This window comes from Stylophora pistillata, chromosome 1 (genome assembly GCF_964205215.1).
Source record: "Stylophora pistillata chromosome 1, jaStyPist1.2, whole genome shotgun sequence".
Classification (NCBI taxonomy): domain Eukaryota; kingdom Metazoa; phylum Cnidaria; class Anthozoa; order Scleractinia; family Pocilloporidae; genus Stylophora; species Stylophora pistillata.
In genome coordinates this window covers 25,635,583-25,657,241 of record NC_142519.1, presented here as the reverse complement: position 1 = coordinate 25,657,241, position 21,659 = coordinate 25,635,583, and the positions used below count along the sequence as shown (strand labels likewise).

Genomic DNA, 21,659 nt, shown 5'->3' with positions numbered 1-21,659 from the left:
TTGCATGTTTTTCCGGCAGTGTGACTTGAATACTAAATAGTTTTCAGTTTATCATTTATGGAAGAAAGTGTAACCGTTGGTTGGACATCCGCCTCCGACAACGAACTGTTTGTCACCCTTGTTGTAAGCTGTCATGATGCAATCACTCTTAAACTGTATTTCTGTGAACCTTCTGTAATTAAAATTGAACATTTTTCGATGAAGTGATACCTCATAGTCTTAATATTGCTCGTGTTAGTTTATTTTAGCCAGAAACTGTACGAACTACGGTGAAATTTTGACGAGAAAAATCTTTTGACAATGTCAAAGAAAAATATGCTAACCGCGAAATTGCTTGACAGGTGAATAATTTATTACTCTTTCGGTTGCTTCATCCAGTTACACAGATAATTGTAAAAAAGTAAGTAATAAAAAAAACTTGTATATGGAACCTATCGTTCTCACAGAAAAAGGGGGTTTTCCACCTCTGGTGGTTTTCCCCGCGCTGTTCATTCGCAGGGGTCTGAGTACTAGGGCTCAGGCTCTCGTTAGCTTTGCCAATAATTACGAATTGCCACGCATAAAGAGTGAGGAAGGGTTACTGATCAACCTGTTTGTGCTCAGATTTCATGTATTTTTCCTGTTCTTGTTCTTGTTCTCGTTTGAACGTCATTTGGCTCTAATGGAATGACTCTAGCGAGGAGTGAGAGAGAATGGACCATTCTAGTAAACGAAGTAAGTGATTTTCAAAGGAAATCAGCTGATCTGTAGAACTAAATATTATGTTTGCCAACGTATCGCTCAGCATAATAACTTAGTTTTGATTTTATACTTCTTCTGATTAAAGTAAGAACGAAACGTAACCAATTTACCTGAATTATCTATTCATGCATTTCATTCAACTACATTTTAAGAGAGATAAGTCAATTCCTCTGTATAGATCATGAATTTGCTAGAGGGGCGCACTGGAATATTAACCATCTTCTCAAATAATTTATGAATACTACGACAATCGATCGATCTCTAAGGTTTTTTTTTTCGCTCCTGAGATTTGTTTGCTCTGTAGGGCGAACAAATTTTTCTTCATTCACACTTCATTTTTGGACAACTCGTAGGTATACAGAGTCTGAAAGAAATAAAAGTATTTTTTTACTAGTTTTACGCCTCCTAATTCATTATTTACTGTTTGTTTTGATTCATGATGAGAAGGATAATGGATTCAAATTGTTTGTATCAACAGTTGTCTATGGTTTAGAATTTAATAGTATACAAACTATAAATTGTGAAATTTATAATTTTACTGCAGCTACAAGGGGTGTTCCAGTTTTCATCTGCACCCCCTTACTATAATTATAGAAATCCAAACCTTTGATCTAATATGAAGTCCATTATACCCAGCTCTCAAGAGTAATCCGCTGTATTACTCTTACTTCTGTTACTTTTTTGGTTCCTATAAAAGAACTGCTTAAAGGCTTCAACTTGAAAATTTTCAGCTTCACCTGAGAAATAATTTAAACTCCCTATATAAAACCCATCGTTCTGATGGAAGAGGGGTGCATGCAATATAGATCCTCCCATGGACCCCAAATATACAGTACTCCTCAAAAGTCAGTTGACAGTCACAACTCAAATCTCAATCCTCAATGCTGAAAACTTAATTGAGAACAGAGGATAGAGTATCAAAGCTTGAGTATTAAGTATTGAGAAGAGAATCAAGTATCCTGGATCAAGAAGGATCAAGATGCTCCAAAAACTTTTCAACGATCTTGACCTGCAGTTTCAGTCCTAGAGGAAACGAGTCAATTCTCCCAAAGCAATACAATGTTAATACAGTACTTGCATTGTCATCATTGTTCTCAGTTTTATTTATTTCCAAATTATCATTAATTTGTCTAGCAATATATTGTTGATTAGAAACAAATTGAATGTTCTTAAATTCTTTGTGAAATGTTACAAATAAACAAAACCCTTTGTCGTGCCTGTGGCCAGCTCTGAGGGGTCCAGTTTAAGAGCTTTATCTGTGCATACTTCACATGTATACTATTATCATCCAACTACGCTCCATAGAGTACAAAATAATAACACCTAAGACAAGTACAAATATCACGCTGTATTTGTACTACAGAGAACCAGTTGATAAACAGATTTTCTCATTGTGCAAGTGATGATTTGATCAAAGTTACCAAAAAAAAAATGGTGGAGAATTTAAAAATTTTTTCAGACAATTAAGAGTTAGAATGGCTGGCAAATACTGATACAATTTTATTTGATAAGTGGAACAAAGAAAATCAGTCAGACGACAATGAAATTTCATAAATCATTGAAGAAAATGAATAGAAACAGCAACACGCTAATATGTTCCACTTTGCATACTTTTCAAACTCCCAAAAAACTTGAGCCTAGTCCAATTGCCTCTGACTTATCAGTGGTCAATGTGTATAGTGACATCTACTGTATATTATGCTGGTATAAGGCCACTCATTTTTTATTGGGTTCCTTTTTTTCAGTTTAACATTTGTAAGAAGAAATTAAATAGTAAAAGGGAGGCTTTAAAGATTCTAACAAGTGACTTGGAACTTTGTCAAAGGGAAAGAGACATTTACAAGACAAAGATTAAACAACTGGTAAGATATTTGTGAGGTCTAATTCTGTAGCAGACCCAAATTATCACTAACTTCTCCAAAATTGTCTCAGTTAGGAAATCTGTCATGTGAATTCAAAGTAGAATGTAACAAATAAGTTGTCTACAGAATTTGTGTACAGAACATAAAAGTAACAATGAAACTATTGATAAATAACAATGACTTTATTAAATTTTTGTAACAGAAATGAATTAGCTGGTACAACAAAGTTAAAGCTTGTACAAAGTTGTGTCTTGCAGTAATTGATTAATATCCTAAAAATATGATTGATTCAGAAATGGACAGCTACAACAAAGAAGTCTCTTAGACAGTCCAGGTTATTGTCAAGTGATCTGGTTTTGGTACAAGCTTTGATCTAATTTTTTTGTTTGTTGTTGTAATGATACTTGATATTCCTGTTCATTATCCTCTAGCTAAAAGAGGTTGAGGATTACAAACGCAAGGAGAGAGAGGAACAAGCTTATAAATCAAATCAGTCAACACCAGTTAAAAAAGTATGAGAAATACCTGTACTGTGTTATTGATCTTTAAATTTTTCGCATTGCTTAGGTGATTATAAAGATGTACAAAAGAGATGTCAAAAGTTATGTCACATCCTACCATAATCGTCCCTATGAGAGTTGAAATAATTTGGATATATCAACAAAGTTGAAATGGTAAATTGGCCACCGTAACGATTACAAAAGCTGACGTTTCGAGCGTTAGCCCTTTGCTCCGACGAAGGGCTAATGCTCGAAATGTCGGCTTTTGTAATCGTTACGGTGGCCAATTTACCATTTCAACTTTGTTGATATATCCAAATTATTTCGTTACTCCCACCGACACAGCCTCAAACAGTTTCTTTCAAAACTATCAGCCCTTATTTCTATGAGAGTTGATTAATATGCTGTTTAAAGAATTTTCAAAATGGTCACCATACTTTTTTCTAAAATGTCTTCTAATGTTTCCAAACATAAAGAAAAATTAAAACAGACTATAGATTTCTCTAGATCTGTTAATTGAATATCCTTCTCACTAATATTGAAAAATAATCCTGGGTATTGTATGGAGTGGATCCTTCAACAATGTGTACATCACACCTGGAGAATACTGTGAAATAATGATGGCTATATGTGTGGTAGTGATGTAGGAACGAGCAAATTTAGTGATTTAATGGGCAAAAATCCAGGTTCTATATTTTCCACTCACAGTACAGACTACATTTAGCGAAGAGATAAAATGGTTAATTTATATAATACATTGCTTGACTTTCTTCATTTTAAATTATTATATATCCGTGTGGTCTTCAAATTATTCCTTTTCCTTGTTCACATGTATGTCATCACAATCTGAAACAGAAGAAAAAGTGATGTGAACTCCATGTAGAGAGACCCAGAGTTGGGACAAATAGATTGGTGGCTTTTTGTACCTGTCCAATAAATTTTTCCCCATAAGGGATAACCCTTGAGGGCTTATTTATGATAACTTTTTGAATGTAAGGAATTGTTGTGCATGTTATTGAAATATTATATATTAAGGGTTACTTATATTATTCATACATGAGAAATTGCTGAAATATTATCAGTGTTATTTATATCATTGTTATATTGTGTGCGTAATTTCTTACCTGCACTGTAATTCAACTCTGCCTGCAAAAGTGTTGATTAAACATATCTATATAAATTATCTATCTAAGTATCTAATAGTATCAACTACATGTACATGTATGACACTTCTTTTACTCATCACCAGTTGGACCATTACAATACATGATGTCACTGTAGGTTTTGTATTGATCATTATTGTAGTTGAAACCACTGTGTGGACATTTTTTCATGCATGTGATCCTGATTCTTAACATTTTAATTTTTTGTAGAGATTGTCATTCTCTGGTCAAAGTGTTTGGGAGCAAGAACTTAGGCATGTGCGAGAAAGAAAACAGAAGGTTGACTTGATATCTTTTTCTTATCACTGTATTTTTATGTGAAAGGAAAAACTCATTACATGGAAGTGTACAATCATGTAATTGCCCGGATCGATAGTATCCCTTTCAGAGTTACCCCATCCCCCCTTATTTGAAGTTAAGCAGTTAATTAATTTATGCTAAAAATTTATGCCTGCCTGGGTAGAAGTTAAAAACTACAAATTTATGTACAGGGGTATTGGCTATTTCACTTGATATAAATCAATAATTATACAATCATTATGTACTAAGTTCCTTCGTGTAAGGTACTTACCTATACATTTTTAACTTTGAGTTTAATTTCTATGTTGTGACAGACTCTATCTCAACTTTTGTGTGAATCACGTGGAGAGAATAAGGCTCTGAAGAATGATTTTGCAGATTTGCGTCAACTTTACAATGATGCACAGGAAGACATCCAGCTCCTACGGGAAACTTTAGCCAACCAAAGGAAATCCAACAATAATGTCAAGGATTGCAATGATGGGATGGATCCGCGTCAGGATCTTATATCCCAACTAGAGAAAAGTCAAGAAAAGGTCAGATGAATATATTTGACTATAAACTGATGTAAAATTTTAATGGGAGGGAGATGGAATGGAGTAAATGCCAAAATACGCAAGACACCAGATTGATGTGAAATGCTGGGTGTACAAGATTTTGCAGCAATTTGCTTCCAGAAACATACATTGTAGGAACTCACAGAGGAATATGGTGGAGATCTGCATTTGTATTTCTGCAACTTTTAGGTTAAGCATTAAATGCTCAGTGTACTGAAGTCTGGATTTTAAGGTTGCCTTACAAACCCCAGCCAGGGTATTTTGTCATATTCTAACTTAGGAAAGACTATTTCTTTAGTTAGCCCCAGTAGCCCCTCTTTACTTTGGGGTATAAATGAGGTTGAAGAGGGAAGCAGTGGCAATTAAGTCTCAGTCAGTCATGCTAAAGAAATCCAAAGAATCTATAATTTGGATATATCAACAAAGTTGAAATGGTAAATTGGCCACCGTTACGATTAAAAAAGCTGCCGTTTCGAGCGTTAGCCCCTCATCTGAGCGAAGAGAGGAATTGTGGGTTGTGTGTGCTTTTAAAGGCAGAAAATGGAGCTACGTTATTGGTGGGAACATGGCAATGAGAAAAACAAGAATAAATGAGTGGAATGAAAAGCGTTCGTTGATCCCTGTGGGATTTAGACTTTAAAAGCTACAAGGTGACAAGGTGCAAACATCTATTACACAAAGAAAGAAACAATTCTACTCGGAGAAAATCCAACACCTGAAAACAACAGACTCTCGAAAATGGTGGAACTATGTTAACAAAGTTTCTGGTAAATCCTGTTCATCAGCTACCTCTACTAACAGTTTTGTTATCGATGGAGTGACTAAATCTCCTAACAAGCTGGTTAATGACTTAAATAAGTTCTTCCTTTCTGTAAATGAGGACATTCCTGCTTTAGATCCATGCCAACTCCCAGCCTACTTACCATGCTCTGAGAGAGCACCATTCATCAGCCCACCACAAGTGTGTCAAAAACTGCTCAAGCTAAATCCATCTAAAGCTACAGGGCCAGATAACATCCCTGCACGTATCCTTAGAGAATTCGCTTTTGAGTTTGCTGACCCAGCTCAAACCTGTTTAACTCAAGTTTAGCTTCGGGTATTGTTCCAGACATCTGGAAGGCTGCGAACATAACACCTGTTCCCAAAGAGTCTGTACTGAGATCCCTCAGTGACCTCCGGCCTATCTCACTCACGCCATGCCTCTCTAAAGTATTGGAGGAATTCATTGCATACTGGGTCCTCGAAGATATCCAGAGTAAAATTGGTCAACGCCAGTTTGGTTGCTTGAAAGGCACATCTACAACCTGTGTCTCATGGATATGCTCCACGAATGGCTATCTAGCCTCGCTACCCCCTGGTAAGACTTTGCGTATTTGTATGCTGGACTTCAGTAAAGCATTCGATTGGATAAATCTTAACATCCTAATGCTCAAACTTATTAACTTAGGGGTACGTAGGTCTTTATTACCTTGGATTTGTAGTTTTGTATCCAATAGAAGACAACGAGTCAAGATTATTGATTCCTCTTTGACTGGTTATATGTAAATGCTGGGGTCCCACAAGGGACTAAATTGGGTCCAATACTATTTTTAGTTATGGTGAATGAGCTTACTCCAACCAGTTCATTCTGGAAGTACGTTGATGACCTAACCATTGCTGAAGTTCTACCTCGAGAAGGTTCATCAACTATCCAAACCACCCTGGCTGATATATCCACCTGGTGTTCTTCAAATTACATGAAATTGAACCCAAAAAAGTGCAAAGAACTCAGAATATGCTTCCTACGTAAACCTCCCACTCTATTACAGTTGACTATTAATATCACCTCAATCGAAGTAGTAGAAAGTCACAAGCTCCTAGGAGTGCTCATTCAGGATGATCTAAAATGGCGTAGTCACATTCTTAGCATTACAAAGAAAGCTGCTCAGCGACTTTATATCCTTCGTGTCCTGCACCGCAATGGCCCTCCATCCAAGCATTTACTTAGTGTCTATACTGCTCTAATACATTCTGTTTTGGAGTACGCATACCCGGTATGGCATTCCAGCCTTCCATCTTACCTTGTGGATAATTTAGAACAGATACAAAGAAGAGCTTTCAGGATAATCAAACCACTAATTTCTTACAGAACTGCATGTAATGTTTTGAATTACCCCACACTGGAAGAAAATAGGGAACGTCTTTGCCTCGAACAGTTCAAGAAAATTAAAAACTCACAGTTGTCATCATTAATTCCACAGAAAAGACTAGATGCACACGGCCGCCAGCTGCGCTCCAGCAATAACTTGACTCTTTTTAAATGTAGGACAAAACGATTTCAAATAAGTTTTTTCCCGCAATGACGTCAAAGCTTAATGAATTATCGCAATAGACTTATATCACGTTTGTAATAATTTATTAATAGAATCTTGTGAGCCGGTAACCCAGACCCCCAGCAAAATTTTTAATTATATAGTCTCATTTAATTTGTAAATATTTTTTGTAATTTCTTGTAAATATGAAGTATTTCAGTTTAGTGCCGAATTCATATCTAATAAACCATTACCATTACCATTACCAAAAGCACACACAACCCACGATTCCTCTATTCGCTCCGACGAAGGGCTAACGCTCGAAACGTCAGCTTTTGTAATCGTTACGGTGGCCAATTTACCATTTCAACTTTGTTGATATATCCAAATTATTTCGTTACTCCCACCGACGCAGCCCCAAACAGTTTCTTTCGAAACTGTCTGCCTTTATTCAAAGAATCTCTAGTTGCCAACCATAACATCCAGTCTTAGATGCAGATTTATCATGAGCTTGCTTAAAGGGCAGATTGGACACTTGTTTGGTTCACACAGCAACTGTTTCTTTTGCTCATTGCTTATTTGTTTATTTTGCCTTTTTGTAATTTTAACACATCGGTAGAAATGAAAGAAATTTCATACACATTAAAATAATATAATTGAAAATTAGCATGTGGAAAGGTAACTTGTAGAGAAACCAAGAGGCTTATGCAAGCTACAGGCTCCTCATATTTTACAAAAGTGAAGAATCAGTTATACATGTATGGTGGGATTTAGGTACGGACCTTTTTTCCTCTAATCACATCTTTTTCCCAGCCATTGAGGAAGCTTTACTTAAGTATGTACAACAACCAATTTCTTGAATGTTCAAAAAAAACAATCAAACTGCTGCTACAACTTTGCAACTTCCTGCAAACCAGCTCACTACTGGATCAACAAAACACTTGTAAAGATGAAAAAATCCTGTATCTGAGCAACTGAATTTTATGATTTCAAAGTGGATGTAATAAAGAGGTGATTGAACTTCATGTCATGCAATTTTGGTCTGAAATCGTTCTGGTGAGTTCAGACTGAATTGTACTCCACTCAATTCAATTACCATTATTTTTTGTGTTTATCACCCTAAATATGCAGATAATGGAGTTGGAAAGAGACAAACTTGCTATCAGCGATGAGAAAGCTGAGGTTGCTATGGAGGTGTGTATAATATTATTTGACCATAATGTACATGTACACATAAATATTGTATATTTTTCAAGTCGTAATAGGACATTAAATTTTACTCATGAGAATCTTAAGTAGGATTTGCAGAATGCATTTAGACTGGCTAAGAGTATTTTTGCAACAAATTGCTGGAGGGAGACTTAGGTGATACAGGCATGTGGACTGTGTGTTACATTAATTGGTTGTGATGTCTTTAAAAGGAATTTTTTTTAATTATGTTGTATCCTTGCATTTATTGAGCATGAAGCACAAGAATGTCATTCTCTTCTGTCCCCTCTTTCCTTTGCTTTCCAGGCATCAGTCCAGCCGAATGTAAAATGTTTCGATAAATGGGTTAAGTTTCAAAAGGAACCGTGGTGCTACAAGATAAGGCTAACCTTTTGATAAAAAGTAAATTGGCTACTGTAAAGAGCATTACTCTTTATGGTAGCCCATTGACATTTATTCATCATTTCAGTTCACTTGATAAAACCAAATTATCTAAAAAAATATCAACAATGCTCTTCCAAAACTACAGTTTGGTTTTTTGTTTTTTTCCTTTAGCGAGATCATTTTAAGGACAAGTCAGAGAGGCTCAATACCCAACTGAACTTTATCCTTGGTGCTGATGACAGACGACTTGTCGACATTGACTCAGTTCTCATGGAAAACAGGTCAGTTCAAGGTGATTCAAACAGTGTATACTCTACATGTATATGTATGTGTTTGCTGTCAGTCCATCCCTCACCTTTGAGATAGGGCTGATTTTGATTAAGTCAAGCTTTTATTTCATCAGATTAACAATATTATGGTTTATTGTAATATTTTTACCACATTGATATGTACTTTCATTAAGCAATAGAACACATTTTTCCAGGCTCTATAACACGATAAAGCCATCCAGGATGTTGGGAGAACACAAGAATAGCTTATAAATCCCGAGCCAAAGGCGAGTGATTTATAAGCTTTCCAAGTGTTCTCTCAACATTCCAAGTGGCTTTATCACGTTATTAACCCTGGGGGAAAAAAATGCATTTTTTTGCTTTTGTGACATAACTATATGTGGGCTCTATAACCTGACGAAGCATCTGCTTGGAAACTGAATTGACCCATCATATTATGTTCATTATGTCATAACAACTAATAGAAATGCAATGTTATACACAAAAATTTTGAAGGTATTTAAAGGAACAAATAAAGCAGCTGAAGGAGGAGAAAAACATGGCTGTGTCTGCTTTGAACAGATACAAGGTGAGAGTTATGAACAACAGCACCTTAAACTGATGATTGGAAATATTCATTGTAAGAAATTCCCAAACAAGAGTGAACTACATGATCTGCATTTGTAAAAATGACATTGTACTAGTTATTCGTATTTTCTCGTACTTGTATGGTCTAGTCAACATTTAAATATATCAGAAACTACAGTCACTGTGTAAATGTATATATTAAATAGTCTAAGTTTACCATATTTTTTTCTTCTTTCAGAACACTTTTGAGAAACGAAAGAACAAGATAATGCAGGCTCAGGTACAAGGGTCGTACACAAACACAGTCAAACATGGTAAAAACAACAGAAATAATGTTTTATACCTTTGTGTGTTGTTAGTATTCATCTTCACTATATGAACCTCAAAGTGGTGTGATCATCACCTTTGATAGTAACATCGTTAAGGGGTAGAGGGGACATTAATTACAGTATACATTATTTATGCACTTTTGAGTATTATTGTAGAAAAAGCGCAATATAAGTATTAAATATTATTATTACACATTAACATCTCAATATATACAAATTTACATGTACCTGTAAAAAAGGATGTGCCTTTTAAATGTGTTTTTAAGTTGTTCCAAGCACCTTCGATATGGATTATACCTTCAAAATGACAAGTATCAAGTCAGTTCTGGGGTTGTGATATACGTGTAAATATACATATTAAATTCTTTGAGAAGTGTAATGAGAGTTGCATTGTTGAATTGATCAAGAGTCGTTCTTTTATATACAAATATTATTGGACTGACAATTTTTTTTTGTAGCTGTGCCTTCACTCCTCTCGGATTTTGTGGGACATCTCAGCTCTAGTACATCATTGTCCACAGTAGCAGATTTGCAGTTTTTGGCCAACTCTTTATCTGAGACACTTTCTGAAAAGGACACTGCCTTGCAACACCTTAGAAGTGCTAACAAGTGAGATTATGATTGTTACTCTTTTGTATGCACACTTTCTCTAATTTCGATGGCGATCCAAAAATTTTTCGGGAGAAATTGAACTTAATGCAATTCATGCCTCAGTTATGTATCGGGGGTAGCTTTTTGTCGCCTGCTTGCAGGAAACATTTTAGAGGAGCTGGAACGAATGTCTAAGCTCTGTGCAATCTGTGTGGTTGATTGAATTGAGCCAAAACATTCTGCTGACTGAACGTTTTTCTTACTTAGTTTGCCAAGGTGGTAGAGTATTATATATCATGCCTATCCTACTATATGTTAGGACCCTAAATATTATCCTTATCATTTACAGGATTTTAGGCCACAGAGTCGCAGAACTTGAAAAGAAACTTAAGACGTTGGAGGTGTCAGGACTGTGGTCTCTACAAGGTTTGTCGCCGAGTGTGAACGATGTAATTGTGTTTTGTGTTTGTGGGGAAAACATATAAGATGCCTCTCACAACCACGAACTGTTGACAAACCTGACGAAATGGTAGGTGGTGGGAGCGGGGGGGATTGACCTATTATCTTCTGATCATGCGCACAGCTGCAGCTACTTACCATACCTCGGATATTGGGGTAATATGTGACAGCTATGCGTGCCCCTTTGTTATACAGACTTTACTTTTACCTTTTAGACACTGAATTTTCCACATTTTTTCCTTTTTTTTTTTGTTTTGGTTTCTCTTGGTTCCTTTCCAATAGGGTTTGTCCCTTTGATTAATTAGTCATTTCTTTTTCTCAGGTCACCGTGGATATGGCTCAACAGAAGCGGATAAGCTCAGCTGTAATCGAATTCAGTCGTTAGTCCCTGATGAAGAACGTCGCTCAAATGGTCATAATAGTCAACATGATGACCTGGAAGACGCCGGGAAGACGAGCGAGCCGGACTCCCCCTCATCCCCAGGATGGGATCCCCGACCACGGAGTCCCATCCTGGATTTACGCCCTTTTCGACGTGACGTCGAAGAGGGGATGCTAGTTAATATGGCAGGGAGTCCTGGTGATGAGATGGAAGGGATAGACTATTTGGAGTTCGTTGAGGAAGATGACGATGATGGCGATGAGGAAGTAGAAGATTTTCAACCTGTGGAACTCTCTTGTAAGGAACTGCCAGAATCGGAACAACATGAAGATAAAGATTGTAGTGGAGAAGAGCCGAGAGACGGGGAAAGCGAGCGGAGCTACTTTGATAGCATTGAGATATCCCAAGAGGGCGAAGATTCCGTGAGATCGCTTTCCCCAGAAGCGAACAATCATGGAAGTAAAGGACTAAATGAGGACAGCGATTCGGATCAGAAATCTGTATCAGATGCTGAGCTAGCTAACTTATTGAAAACACTTAGTTCTGATGAGGGATAGATACAACCCCAGGCATAAATTTTGGAATGACGTTTCTTAGCTTAATCTTTCGTATATACCAGTTGGGCCACTTACAGGTTACGTCAATGTTTGTACATAACATCGGTCATATTTATATGTTGCTGCTTATGATGAAATCATACATCTTACAGGCAATTTAATCCAAAGAGTCCCAGTGAGACGAAGAGAACCATATTTTAAATTTATGTTCAAATTTACATTTGGGAGACCTTGTTGGAAAGTCTCCTGGTAACGTAACACTTACTTGATATCTCTTTTACCAGCTTAATAATATTAAACTTACGGGAACATGGTGTCTGGTTATTCATTCGCGTACAAGTTGAGTCTAATCGTTGAAATAGTCCCTTTCAATTACGGCTGGATTAGCGCTGGAAGTAGTCTGCTTGGTCGCTACTGTGTGGTATCGTCACGCAACGCAATCTTGTGAGGGAGACAGAGCCTGTTGCGTAACGAGACCAAATAATGGCTAAGAAGTTAGGTGGGTGGATCGGAAGGGAATCTTTATCGGAGTTGCATCACGATGTTTCAGTCTTCTTGAGTGGGAGATACTTGTCTTGTAATAGAAGGAAACCTTAAATTATAGAAAAAAAATCATCGCAGTGAGGAGAAGTCACATGGAATTTGTCAGAAATGAGTTTAAAGGAGAAAGGATAAGGAAAAGGGGGGAAGAAGGATAAACACGAGAATGCGCGAACAGAGTTGTTAACATCGGCTAAATTGCACAAGACTTATAAAGTGAAGTCGCTCTTTCGCTCTCAGTTTCTAGACGACTTCTCTGGCAATACACGTTGAGCTGAATTTGTCCTAACTGGAACCACGTGTCCACAGCCACACGTGAGATTTAAGTATTTCTTGTTCAGCGAGGAGGCAAGGTATGCGTTCCTTAAATGAACACATGATTTCCGTATCTTATTGTGATGTTCGTTTGTTTTTCAAATACTGATTCTATTGTTGCTTTTTTACTGAGAGAGTGGTCCAGATTCTTGAAGCCATTTTCACTTAATAAGTTATAACCGGCTCTTTTTCCATACCTGCTTCGAGGAGGACGGCAATTTAGCACTCCCCGTGCTTTCAATGAATAATCGTTAGCTTAAAGGTACATTTTTTGCAACGATATTTTTTGGGGAAAAATAAAAGATGGGGGGAGGAAGTATGCGCTGTCACGGTATCCATTGCAGACCCTTGAATGAATGGTTCAGGCTCAAATGAGGTTCGTGGGGTCGATCAGCGATCGAAGGCGCGATCAAAATGCATGGCTGTCACTGCAATCATAAAATGCTTTAATTTGTTTAATGTTTCTTTGTTGTTCAGAATTTTTCGCCTTTTATTTAATTAATTCTCATAGATTCATCTCACTCTTTCTATTATCTCTGTAAATTTGATGCTTACTAAAGTAAGTCGCTTGAGCCCGCTAACATAGTTAAGTTGATTCTCGGGTTTAGTCCCTTTGTTAAGAAAAACGTTATTTTCTCCCATAAAATACTGAAACTGAGACTGTAGCGATGTGTGATATACACCTGCTTGGCAATTGTGTTATCCCAGTTTCGTATTCGATCCCTTGCAATGCAAGTTTTTATCTATTTCATTCTTCTTTCTTTAAAATTTTCTTTTTACGTACAGAAAACTATTTACTTATCCTTATCTTAATATAAGATATTAACCAGTGCTAAGCTTTCCTTCTCTAGATAGCTAATTCGTTAAATATTTTGAATTTTTTTCTCTATTTCTTGTGTATCAATGAGTGTTTGGATGCTGGTTACCTGCCTTCCTCACATGATGAAGTCGCTGCATATGGGTCAACAACTCACAGATTGACACTTACACATGTGAAATTTAATTTAACCGTTTAAAAAATTCGTAAATGACACACGCATTGGATTTGCCTAGCACTCCCTTCCGCTCGTGTGAAAAACGCGACTTGGCCACGCTTCTAACCATTTACAACTGCAAAAGAAACAAAATTCAAATAATTACTTGTGAAAGTCTCAGTCCACTAGTGTACTCAATGTAACATTAGAACATAGCTGGCAGAGTCGCGCAATCGAATTCATCATACGTAAGCGTGCTCAAAATCCCGATAGTGCACGCTGATAGCATCAGCAAATCCGACTTCGCCAGAAATTTTTTTTTTCGCGCGAGCGGCCATTATAAGCGCGGGGAAAAATAATATATTTCGCGACAATAATGGATACAAACAGAAACTCGGCCTACTAGTCCGAAAACGAAGACAATGTTTTGACCTTTTCCCTTGGGCTAGAGTTCTTAAATGAGGCAGAAAAAAAGAAAAACAAAGGAAAAGGAGACTCGGCATCAGCGCCGTCACGATTCGCTTCACTGATATTGTTGTCCGTTTTTCGCGTCGGATTTGATGCACAATTCCACCGGCTATGTTCTAAAACAATTGGTTCATGCTTTCAGCTGTGCACTATCGAGTTATGGAGCACGTGGGAAGTTTGGAGAGCACTCAAGAAGCTAGAGTTGCCCTCGGCTATCGCCTCGGGCAACTCTTACGCTTCTTTCGTGCTCTCCAAACTTCCCGCGTGCTCCATAACTCGATAGTGCACGCTAAAGCATGAACCAATTGTTAAATTGGTAACTGTCTGAAGGAGCCTTTCTGATTTCCGAAGTCCTTTTACAACCAATATAATTGCGTCTGATTACAACTTTACAAAGTAAAAAAATTTAAGACAAAAAAGCAGTTAATCCACCATTAGAGGTAATTGTAATGGTTATAACTAATCGGCAGACCAGTGCATGATGGGAAGTTGACGGTGAAATGATCGCGTGAGGGTCTGACTAACTTGATAATCAGCAGACCAATGAATGATCAGAAGTTGACGGTGAAATGATCGCGTGAGGGTCTGTCTAACTTGATAATCGGCAGACCAATGAATGATGGGAATTTGACGGTGAAATGATCGCGTGAGGGTCTGACTAACTTGATAATCAGCAGACTAATGAATGATGGGAAGTTGACGGTGAAATGATCGCGTGAGGGTCTGACTAACTTGATAATCGGCAGACTAATGAATGATGGGAAGTTGACGGTGAAATGATCGCGTGAGGGTCTGACTAACTTGATAATCGGCAGACTAATGAATGATGGGAAGTTGACGGTGAAATGATCGCGTGAGGGTCTGACTAACTTGATAATCGGCAGACTAATGAATGATGGGAATTTGACGGTGAAATGATCGCGTGAGGGTCTCATGCTGCCACCGCTAGTCAGAACCGAAATTTTTCTTTTGTACAAACTCGTTCCCACACTTCGGTTGGCTTTGCATATACACGAGTCAAAAAACGACTGAGATCTGGGATCAGTGCACTGATATCGGCATCGACAAAGGTCTGAGGAATAATGATGTCGAGTATTCGTAACAAAGCTGCAACACAATCTTGCTTAGGACATTATAGAATTTCAAATAACCTTTAGTAATTATTTACCACCCCTCTTTTCGTGTCTTTTATTATCATTTTTATTTATTACGTATCAATCCTGATGCTTGGGACCGATATACGATTGTTACTTGGTGATCCAGCTGGACTATCACCGATGGATATTCGTTTTCTTAATTAAAGCTCGCGGCAGGGTAAATCAACGACGTCTTTTATCTATAAAATTTTTATATAAATCTTGCTTTCCTTTCATAAGAATATGAGATATTATTATTTTTCGTCAATGTGCCGTTCTTTTCCTTTTCCTTTTTAAGGAAAATCTCACTGTACCATCTTCATATTTGTATTCTTTCTATGACATGCTCCTTTTAGTGGAAATAAAAACTTGTCCTCGTCATTTCTGCTTTATTCAAGTATTGATACCATTTAGAAAAAAGTTTTATTTTTACAATGCAATTACACGTGATTTATTCCTTTTTTCTCGTGCGAATTCGTCGCACACAATGCCTCTTTTTCTTCTTGATTAGCTGGATGGGCGTGCAAACAAATCTCTGCGCCCAATCACTGACGTATCAGCCGATAGCTGGCTGCAGTTGTTCATCCATATTCATTAGAATATGTAGAATTTTCAGCACACCACGCCGTCCCCCGGAGATTGAAGACGTGCCTTCCGTTGTGTTGAAGGTAAAGTTAAACTCTGGAGGGAAGAAGGCGCTTGTCCAAGACTAGAGAAATGAAATCCAGTCTCCTGTTACTACAACCGAAGGTAAGCATTTCCTTTGGAAATTATTGCCTTAAACATCTTCAAAAAGTTAAACGAGTCGTATCATCTCAGTTAAAAGAAGTTGATACGTGTCGGTTTCTTGGTCTGAGCGGCTTTTCAATCAAAGTTCGAATAAATTGGAGTGTTGGCTTCGAGAGGAGCAGAACCTGTTGTTTCACGATAACATTTAGTTAGGGACTTCATTCTGTAGTTGAATGAAGCCGCGTGGATTTGTGACGAATTGTTAACAAGTGAATAAAGGCTGGTAGTTTCGAAAGAAACTGTTTGGGGCTGCGTCGATGGGAGTAACGAAATAATTTGGATGTATCAACAAAGTTGAAATGGTAAATTGGCCACAGTAACGATTACAAAAGCTAACGTTTCGAGCGTTAGCTCCGACGAAGGGCTAACGCTCGAAACGTCAGCTTTTGTAATCGTTACAGTGGCCAATTTACCATTTCAACTTTGTTGATATATCCAAATTATTTTGTTAACAAAATAATTCGGTGGCCTTTGCTCCACTGTAAATTACATTCCGAAACGTTTTGGTGCTTTTCATTTTCGCCGATTGTTTTAGAGAGCAAAGAAATTGTGTAGAATTTAAACAAGAGTCCAGAAAGCTACATTACCTGATCATATTCATAATTTGAATTTTCAGGAGAAGCAAGGGAAAGAGTACCATATAACCCCATACATTAATTATGCATTCAATTTCATTAATTATGTATGCACCCCATTGTTTGTAAGACAATGACCTATTCCCACGGGTTTAGCATATATACATTACTAATAAGTACTTACTGCCTCAATAAAAGAGAAATTGATTGAAAGCAGATTTTTCGTCTCCATTCCTTTCTCACGTTCTTCTCCCTTCTCCCCTTCGTTCCTAACTTCTAGGTTTTTTTTTTTTTTTCTTTCCTTTCCTTTTTACCTTCTTGGCAGTTCTGCTGAGCCTTGAACCATCGCTCCTCAGACAACGCGTTATTATCAGACAATTATCAAACCATAGCCTTACCACTATGCTACGCAAACCAGTTAGGAGTTCCTCTCCAAAAGTTACATTTTCTTTTACCTTTCAGTAAAAAAAATGTTCATAACAATATGTGCATTGATATAATGCACCAAAGGTCCCCTTTGCACTAAAGAATGCATTCTTCTTCTCTACGATTGGCCAAATACCACATACAAAACAAAATTTATTGACACCTCTTTCTAATAACATCAACGAAAGAAGAAGATAGAAGGAAGAACAACAACAACAACTCGGAGATGGGGAGACTGAATTTTATTCGACTTTCTCGAATATTATCGGATCACGACCGGTGCATACAGTGGAGTAAGGATCACAACCTGCTTGTGACGTCGGTAAAATGTCCTCGAGCTGGGCGCAGCAATGAACTTCGCTGGACGCGACGTGCTTCATCGCGAGACGGGTACGAGTGGCGATGTTCAAAAAAGGGTTGCGATGGAATGGCTTCAATGCGCCGGAATTCACCGGTGCGCACACACAGGGTATCGAAAATACATGGTGGGGAATCAAGCGAGGTTTGCACCAAACAGGAACATCCGAAGGACTTTTCGATGGCTACCTACAAGAATATATGTGGCGTCAGCACTACGGAAGCGATCCCTTTGGAAACATTATCGAACACATCGCCCAACTTTGTGAAGTCCAGAAAGACTAGATACAAAGGTTTCTTTGCATCGCTGTATGCACCGGCCTTCAGGAACAATTTTCATCACTAGGACACGAAAGGATAATGAAAGAATCAACCAAAACCACAAGAACAGGTAAGACACAACATTTATTTAAACTTTGCATTGACAAACTTCAAAGCCTGACCGTAGACTTAACGTTGTTTTCCGGCCAATTTTACGCTTTCAAAGCGAAACTGAACATTCAGTTATATTTCAAAATTAAAAACCTCTGGAAAATTACTTGAGTTTTCCGTTTTGCACAGCGAAAACGCACCAAATTTACCTTGTTTCAAAAAAGACTTAGAAAAAAAATCCAAATTTTGAAAACAAAGACTACTAGTCTCTGCGGAGTTCTATTGTTATCGCTATTGTTTTAACTGAACAAAGACTGAATGCATAATTAATGTATGGAGTTATATGGTACTCTTGCCGAAGCAAGGATGTCAGAAGAATGGAAGGATAAAGACTGCGGTCAAGACTCACTTAACTCAAAGCTAAATCAGTTAACTCAAAGTTTGGAGTGGATACTGCAAAGATAAGAACTTTAAAATTATTGTGTAATAGTAGCAAAAATGGTGGCTCTCTAAATGTCTTTTTATTGGAAGAAGTCTTAAGTCTTTAACCAATTGTCATGGGATGGATAAAACTGGAGTACGTGGTAGGTGAATGCTGTTATATTAGCCACCATTTTTGGAATAGTTATGATATGGATTGTTATGCAAACCTTGAGCGATCGTAGGATCTATTTGAACTACTAGCGATAATTTGGTGCAATTTCTCACAGATTTTCACGTCACAACCAATGTAACAACTGAAAGTTTATACAAAGCTGGAACTAAAATTGTTGATCGCTCACTTTTGTTGTTTGCTTTACAATTTGTATCGCGGTTGTATTTCAGTTGATGTCGCACAAAGAGGATATTTCTTGAGATGGCACTTAAACTAAGGACCAAATGGAGTTCAAAATTGGAATATTTTGATAAATGAATTGATCTCGCATATTTTATTCGCCAAAAATTACATTGCTCAACACCAAAGACTTGCCATAGGCAAGAGTACCATATAACCCCATACATTAATTATGAATTCAGACCAGTAGATTTTTTTTTTTAAAGTTTGGTCGTGAAAGACAAAGTGGAATGCATAATAAATGTATGGGGTTACATGGTACTCTTTCCCTTACCATACGACAACAGCATTAATCTGTACGCAGCTCTACGTTGGTCCCATGTTGCATCAATCATCTTCAACAACTGCCTTTGAAAAGCTAAACAACTACCGGCCGGCTCTACTAATTACTTAAGAAAAAAAAAAGTCAACAGGGTGTAGACAGACCAAAAATAACAAACTAGCCTGACCCTAATAACTGTTCAGAACTGACTGATCAACCGACTAACGCCACTCGAGTCTGACAGCCACTAACTACAGCACTAATCAATCAGTTTTGTGAACCAAAAATCGTAGAGTTTTGACCTAAAAAGAACAGTCCCATTGAGGACTATTCTCAACCGAACGACTGACTACAAAATGCCACCGAAAAAAAAGACTAGCCCAAAACACTGATGTAATTGAAAATTCGTTCTAGGCATGGCCTGAACTTAGAAAAAATTTAACAGATTTTGTTCAGAAAGAACGAAGTTGTTTTCCATACATGAGGCAAAAAAAACATCTTCTAGTGCCATCTTGGATTTTTATACGCTACTTTGCGCCATCAACTGAGTTTAGTTTTTGTTTGATAGTTTTATATTTTAAAACTCTAATGCCTGGTCACGAGCTTATGTCGAGAAATTGATTTGGTTGAAATTTACCTTTATCTAAACCAGTTTAAATTTACTCCTTTCATAAAGAAATAAAAGATTTTCGTGTTTCGTATAAATAGAAATGATGATTGTTTTGCAAATCGACGAAAAAAAGTTCAAGGATTGGACAAAATCAACGTGAACAATCAAGAATTTTGACCAAACAACTTGACGAACAACTCTTATTATGGAAGAGTACAATTGTTTCATACGAACGAAAAGAAAAATGAAGCCGGAAATCACTTTCGATTCTTATTAGCTTATGTAACGATTTGGAATTTTGGTCGGGTACGATAATTTCTAAGTCAAACGCGGGAATCAGAAATGTAAATTAAACAGAATTATTGTTTACGAAATCAAATCAGATATGTCACTGAATTTTTTCGCATATTAATGATGATATTAATGATGATGAACATATGTTCATTCATAAATTTGAATTTTGAGCCAAGGGCACGTTGATTTTCCAAACCGTATGGCCCAAAGATGCAATGCAGCTAAATACAAATCAAATATCATGGATTAAAATGAATTTATTGTTTCCTCGCTCTGAAAGCTAGTTCTTTTCATATCCTGCGATGGTTATCTTTAAACTGGTCTATACAAGGTTGCTTTTTAATACAAATTTTCCAGTTAGTCCACAAAACTTGTCATTTTGGTCGCGTTCGAAAAAGAAAATCATTGGTTGTTCTTAAGAGCAGGCATTGGGTGTTAAGATATATAAGCTTACTCCTGATTTTAAGTGGAAGGAAGATCTTTTATGTAGTCACCCGGTGTAACACAGGAATACAGAAGAAAAATTCAGCAAAAGTTATAATTGCAATGATCCAAAAACTGAACGCGTACGATGACTAAATCTCTTTGAAAGAATTCATCGTAAATAAGTTGGAGCCTAGTTATGTCATTTCTTAGCCCTTTGGTGGCAAAAATCAAATTCAAAGAGTTTGCTCCAACAATTTAAGATTATTTTTATAAAATTGCTTCTTGATTTGGTTTATTAGACGTGGAGCCTAACTGTGAAATATCTTAGCTTACATGGCTAAAATCATATTAAAAGAGTCTGCTCCAATAATTACGATTCATATTTTTCAATCACTTTTCGAATTTGATCTCTTAAACTTGGAGCAGAATGTGAAATGTCTTAGCCTGCATGGCTGAAATCAAATTGAAAGATATTGCTCCAACAGTTGATACTATTTTTCAAACTTTGCAAGTTTTCGACTTTGTTCAAACAATTATTTCGCGTAGTTAGGCGAAAGTCAAATTCAAAGAGTATGCTCCAATAGTTTAATTTTTTTTTTTAATGAAAGTTTTTAAATAAAGGAATTATCAAAAGTCTTGAATGAATTTTCCTGTGCTTTTACAATCTGTATCCTGTGTTACATTCGTAAACTGGCCAAGTTAAAGACTATTTGTTCCGAAAAAGCATCATGGCAAGCTGCGCGCTAGAAAAAAAAAAAGAAAATTTTGGATGAAAAACAAACGTGACTTCACAAATGGATCACAATTTGGCGATGAATTTTATATTACTGATTGGACTCTGTAGCTTGCCATGATGCTGTTTCGTTAACAACTTCCACTCATCATCTCGTACAAAGAATTGACGATTTTAAAAAAGTAACAAGTTGGCTGAGAGATGGACAAAGTCAAGTCGGAAACTTCAATGGAAAGAAACGGAACTCGGCATTTTCGTTTGCTGTTCAATTTTTTGTACGAGACGCTGCTTGATTATTTAATTGGCGGGAAATTCCAAAGGAAGCCTCTTAAAAGTTGCTAGGGGAAACTCTGTGCAAATTGGTC

At 37.0% G+C, this 21,659-nt stretch overlaps 1 protein-coding gene across 1 annotated transcript; it reads left to right on the top strand.

The window, feature by feature from the left end:
• Nucleotides 1–536: 536 nt before the first annotated feature.
• LOC111329981 (coiled-coil domain-containing protein 149-A) lies at nt 537–12,496 on the top strand. The gene is made up of 12 exons (XM_022934755.2): nt 537–714; nt 2,487–2,603; nt 3,035–3,115; nt 4,477–4,545; nt 4,881–5,102; nt 8,546–8,608; nt 9,179–9,288; nt 9,793–9,865; nt 10,103–10,178; nt 10,652–10,802; nt 11,134–11,210; nt 11,566–12,496. The coding sequence occupies exons 1-12, from the start codon at nt 667–669 to the stop codon at nt 12,180–12,182; spliced, it is 1,704 nt and encodes a 567-aa protein (XP_022790490.1). The 5' UTR covers nt 537–666; the 3' UTR covers nt 12,183–12,496.
• Nucleotides 12,497–21,659: the final 9,163 nt, after the last annotated feature.

Excerpts from the sequence above, each read along its gene's own strand:
- LOC111329981 (XM_022934755.2), top strand. The coding sequence starts at position 667 with ATGACTCTAGCGAGGAGTGAGAGAGAATGGACCATTCTAGTAAACGAA. Across the intron at positions 3,116-4,476 it reads AGTCAACACCAGTTAAAAAA|AGATTGTCATTCTCTGGTCA; the intron begins GTATGAGAAATA and ends AATTTTTTGTAG. Across the intron at positions 10,179-10,651 it reads CACAAACACAGTCAAACATG|CTGTGCCTTCACTCCTCTCG; the intron begins GTAAAAACAACA and ends TTTTTTTTGTAG.